At 58.3% G+C, this 5,109-nt stretch overlaps 1 protein-coding gene across 2 annotated transcripts; it reads left to right on the top strand.

The window, feature by feature from the left end:
• Window positions 1-2,503, top strand: SNRNP35 (small nuclear ribonucleoprotein U11/U12 subunit 35). 2 transcript variants are annotated; one of them, XM_004595343.2, is made up of 2 exons: window positions 1-262; window positions 1,754-2,503. In XM_004595343.2, exon 2 carries the CDS (start codon window positions 1,757-1,759, stop codon window positions 2,489-2,491), a length of 735 nt encoding a protein of 244 aa, XP_004595400.2. In that variant the 5' UTR covers window positions 1-262; window positions 1,754-1,756; the 3' UTR covers window positions 2,492-2,503. The 2 variants fall into 2 exon arrangements, with proteins under 2 accessions (XP_004595400.2, XP_058512848.1); XM_058656865.1 differs by having other exon boundaries at window positions 7-111.
• The last annotated feature ends 2,606 nt before the right edge of the window (window positions 2,504-5,109 follow it).

Raw genomic sequence — 5,109 nt, 5'->3', positions numbered from 1 at the left:
GCCATGTTGGGGCCTGGCAAAGGGGAGCTCTCTGTGGGGTTCCGTTGCGGGCAGCGGAAGTGGGAGCTGTGTCGGGAGGATGCTCCTTTCCTCCCGGCGCCCACCTAGAAGGTGAGGAGCCGGCGGTCAGCGCGGATGCTGGAGTAAGGCTGCCGGGGCCTTCTCCCGAGACTTCCGCCTCTGCTTCCTCCGCTGCACTCCGCATGCCCGCAACGCTGGTTTTTGGGGGTTCGCCCGCTGTGCGGCTTTGTCTCCAACCCTGGTGGGCAGCGCCAGAAGGGATCGCAGAGACGTTTAAGAACCCGAAATTTGGATTTGTACTGTACTCGTTTATAAGTTGTATGCTTCATGCTGTCCGACCTTCCCCCAGAAACCCGGTGAGGTGACACTTAGGTTTTGTAGATAAGAAAACCGAAGATAAGAGAGTTTTTCTCGAGGTAGAAGGCCCCCGTGCCTGACCCCCAGTGGCACCAACGCGGGCTGCAGCCGCTTGGCTTCCGTGTTCCTTGGGGTCGGCCTTGTGGGTCCCATGTGGCAGTCACAGTGGTGCCCACACCCTGGCATTATGGGGAGGAGGAGAGGGACCTCGGTGGGATGGAAGTGGGGGACCAAGTCCTGTACCGCACCGCACGTGGTCACGATGGCCAGCAGAGCTGAGCTGGCCTCTCAGCGGTGCCCTTGCACCACCTGGGCCAGACGGTGGACCGTGTGCGGCAGGCCTGGAAGGACAGGGCACCAGGGCACCCACGTTGGTGGTGGGACGTGGTGAAGGCCGCAGAGTCCAGGGCCACGGCTTTGTATTATGTCCTGTGGAGGTTTGACTGGAAGGAGAGAAGCCCACAGGGCCCCTCCTAAGCATTCCTTTCCCCAGGGGAACCTGTCAGCTAAAGCGAAACAAACTAAGGAAGACACCTAAGGGACAGTCCCTGGGAAGGTGTTAGGAGTGAGTTACTTCCCATAGCTCTGTTTTAACATTCATTTATAAGGCCAGGACTGTAGCTCAATAGGCTAATCCTCCACCTCCAGGTGCTGCAATCTCATATAGACGCTGGTTTGTGTCCTGGCTGCTCCACTTCCCACCCAACTCCCTGTTTATGGCCTGGGAAAGCAGCAGAAGACGGCCCAGGACACTGGGACCCTGCACCCACGTGGGAGACCCAGAATTAATTCCTGGCCTCATATTGGGCTCAGCTGTGGCTGTTGCTGCCATTTGGGGTCTGAAGATGGATAGAAGATCTCTCTTTCTATATAACTGCCCCCTTTGGTTTTTTGTTAAGATTTATTCATTTTTATCAGAAAGGCAGATATACAGAGAGAAGGAGATAGAGAAAGATCCTCCATCTGTGGCTCGCTTCCCGAGTGGACACAACCCCTGGAGCTGATCTGATCCAAAGCCAGGAGCCTGGAGCTTCTTCCAGGTCTCCCACGTGGGTGCTGGGTCCCAAGGCTTTGGACCTTCCTTGACTGCTTTCCCAGGCCACAAGCAGGGAGCTGGATGGGAATCGGGGCTGCCAGGATTAGAACCAGTGCTCTTGTGGGATCCTGGCACGTGCAAGATGAGGCATGTGGCCAGGGCTGTAGGGATGTGCTGTACAGGTCTGTTCTGAGTGCTGTGTGCTCACTTGCTGCTGTTGGGCCGTGGGGAGGGTTCCGTGGGTGCTGTGCGCATGCTTGCTGCTGTCAGGCCGTGGGGACCGTTCTGTGCGAGGCCCATGCTGAGTATTACGCTCATATTTGCTGTTGTCATTCCTAGAACATGAATGACTGGATGCCCATTGCCAAGGAGTATGACCCACTCAAGGCTGGTAGCATCGATGGCACGGACGAGGACCCGCACGATCGTGCCATCTGGAGGGCCATGTTGGCGCGCTATGTCCCCAACAAAGGTGTCACCGGAGACCCCCTCCTCACCCTCTTTGTGGCAAGACTCAATCTGCAGACCAAAGAGGACAAGCTGAGGGAGGTCTTCTCCCGCTATGGGGACATCCGGAGGCTGCGGCTGGTGAGGGACCTGGTGACCGGCTTCTCTAAGGGTTACGCCTTCATTGAGTACAAGGAGGAGCGCGCGCTGCTGCGAGCCTGCCGCGACGCCGACGGCCTCGTCATCGACCAGCACGAGATCTTCGTGGACTATGAACTGGAGAGGACCCTCAAAGGGTGGATCCCCCGGCGCCTCGGCGGCGGTCTAGGGGGCAAGAAGGAGTCGGGGCAGCTGAGGTTTGGGGGACGCGACCGGCCTTTCCGGAAACCTATCAACTTGCCAGTCGTTAAGAACGATCTGCACAGAGAGGGGAAAAGGGAACGGAGGGAGCGGTCCCGAGACCGGCACTGGGACTCGAGACCCAGGGACCGAGAGCATGACAGGGGCCGGGAGAGGAGGTGGCAGGAGAGAGAGCCGGCCAGGGCGTGGCCTGACAATGACTGGGAACGGGAGAGGGATTTCAGGGAGGACAGGGCCAAGGGGAAGGACAGGAGGGAGAGAAGCAAGTAGAGGCCGGGTGCTAGGCCGGACGGCAGGCGCTCTGCAACGCTGGCGTGTGTTTATACAGCAGCAGAACGGGCCCCTTCCCGGCCTGGATCCTGGGCTTTGGCCAGCGCTGTGGACTTCCCGTCTTCATCACACAGTTTTAAGGACACGTTAACCAACAGAGCAGAGTGGAAGGAGAAGACGGCATTCCCGTTGGATTTGGAGGTCGAGAGCTTGTTCTCCCCTGTGTTTGACATGATTGTGACCCATAGTCCTTTGCACCCTAACCTGGCCAGGATACGTCGTGTCCTTTCCCAGGTCACAGCCACAGCCCAAGAATTTGCTGAAGTGAATCGAAGCGGGATAGAAAGTGGATCTCAGAGCATCCAGGGACTTAGTGCCGGGAGCCAGTTGGAATGTCTGGGTCAGCAGCCAGCTCTGGTGGAAACGCTGACTGCCATCTGGCAGTTACAGCTCAGAACCACGTGGCAGCCTCCCAGACTCAACCAAATGGGGTGAAACGACAGTGGGGACCCAGGAGAGGGGCAGTCAGTGAGTGCCCACGGCCGCTTTCTGCTCTCTGGACTGGCGCAGTGGCCAGCGTCGGCCCAGAAAAGGCCGGGAGCTTTGTGGTTGACAGCTGTCATCTTTGAAAGTTCCGGTTCTTGGGATTGAATGTGTCTCATGCAGAATAAATGGCTGAATAGCAACATTCAGGTGTTATTGACTTGGCTTTGTACAGTGTGAATCTCAGGTTGACACAGGGAGCCCACTGACCTGCTGTGTGGGAGATGCTCTTGGGTGTGCTCTAGCCAGTTCCAGGGCAGAATCTGACTATGGCCCATGTCTCAGAAGACGCTCGTGTCCCACACAAAGGCGATGGCGGCCAGACAAGGCCGGTTCTGAGCTGAACAGGAAGCACGTGAGTGGGGTGCTGTGAGGAGAAAACACGGCCCCGCTGCGCTGTTCGTGGCGTGCCTGTCTGCCCGGAGCACCAGAACGCAGGTGGATGAAGAATGCACATCCAGACCCTGCCCCCGGCCTTGTGGTGCCGTACAGGCCTGGCTGGGTTAAAAAAATAGGTGGGGCATGGTGCCTGTCCCGTGGCGGGTTCTTTGGCAGTAGCCAGCCACATGGCAAGGCGACCACGGGACACTGACACCGAGGCTATCTGAAAGGCCAGACCGCAGGTTGAGGAGTCCTGGGCTGCTGTTTATGTAAGAATACAAAGCCGTGCACCCCTTGCCCAGTGCTCTTCTAAAGGATCCTGGGAACTGTGTGTCACGGAAAGCGCTGAAGGAATACATACGTCTCTCTGTAGCCAAGTCAACTCATCCGTTTCCTCTAAACTTTCCACAGTGTCCCTGGGCACGTGGTGCAAGTTTGCAGTGGGTACTGTGCAGGGGCACCACAGCTGGCCTAGGCGGGGCATGGCTCCTCACCACAGCCGGGCTGACCTGTGGTGGGGCACGGCTCCTCACCATGCCTAGGCTGACCTCAGGCAGGCACGGCTCCTCACATGACCAGGATGGCACACTGTAGGCATGACTCCTCTCATCTGGGCTGGCCCACAATGGGACGTGGCTCCTCACCACAGCCGGGCTGACCTGTGGTGGGGCACAGCTCCTCATCGCAGCCAGGCTAGCCCAGGGCGGGGCACGGCCTCACCACGACCAGGCTGATCGGCTGAGACACGGCTGCACTGCCTCTGTTCCTGCTGAGCGTGAACTTCAGGAGCTTAACAGGCACGCAAGCCTGCGACCAAAGGCAACACCAGCTAGTCTGATCATTTTCCCAGTGACTTGGAAACGGTCCCCGGTAGAACTGCCACGCCCCACCCCTCACCCCGTGGGACGTGCCTGAGGTACCTCCTCTCCCGACTTGTGGGCTCTGCAGGTGGAGAGCAGGCAGCCCTAATGGGGTGGATTTACACACACCCCACGGGTTTCTGTGCCACGTGCTCAGCTCTCAGTATGCCAATTCTGAGGGTGCTGCCCTCAGATGCAGTTAACACAGCTCTCATGGGGTTCCTAGCAGCAATGCTGGCCCCTTCCCAGGCTCTGCTCCCTCACACAGGCTCCCACAATACCATCTGTCATGGAGCGGTCAGCAGAGGCCACACAGGTGGAGCTCCTATCCCAGGACTTCAAACCTCCCAAACTGGGAGTTTTTACTCTAACTTCCTGACTCATCACCCAGCTTCTGGTGTTGTATTACAAGCACAAGTTGTGTGTCACTGCAGGCCTTACCCAGGCTGCAGCCCAAGTCATTTAGTTCCCCAGCTCCCACTTGGGCCCGTGCCCAGTGCCCGTGCTCTGGGACGCTGGCCTTTGAGGAGGACTGAGAGCTTGGCATGGCAATCGTGGGAAGCAAACAAGATGCTGAGGTTCCCCCTGGGCAGCAGCACGGCCTGGTCAGCACTGCTCAAGAACAGCAGGGTGTGAGGCCCCCAGGCGTTGCTGGGAGTGCCCCCCAGCTGTGACGTCATCTCCAGCCTTGAGGGGGAGGACGGCCTGTCCTGGGCTCCAGAGGTGCCGCCTCTCTGCTCTGTAGACTCTACATGGTCTGCTGCGACCACCACTTCATGGTTGCAGAAAGCTACCTATTTCCTGTCTCCCAGGAAAATAGGACACATGTGGTAA

This window comes from Ochotona princeps, chromosome 29, assembly GCF_030435755.1.
Source record: "Ochotona princeps isolate mOchPri1 chromosome 29, mOchPri1.hap1, whole genome shotgun sequence".
In the NCBI taxonomy this organism is placed as follows: domain Eukaryota; kingdom Metazoa; phylum Chordata; class Mammalia; order Lagomorpha; family Ochotonidae; genus Ochotona; species Ochotona princeps.
Note: the sequence above shows the minus strand (reverse complement) of the source record. Positions and strands in the feature narration are given on the sequence as shown.

Coding starts and splice junctions, on each gene's coding strand:
- SNRNP35 (XM_004595343.2), top strand. CDS start 1,757: ATGAATGACTGGATGCCCATTGCCAAGGAGTATGACCCACTCAAGGCT.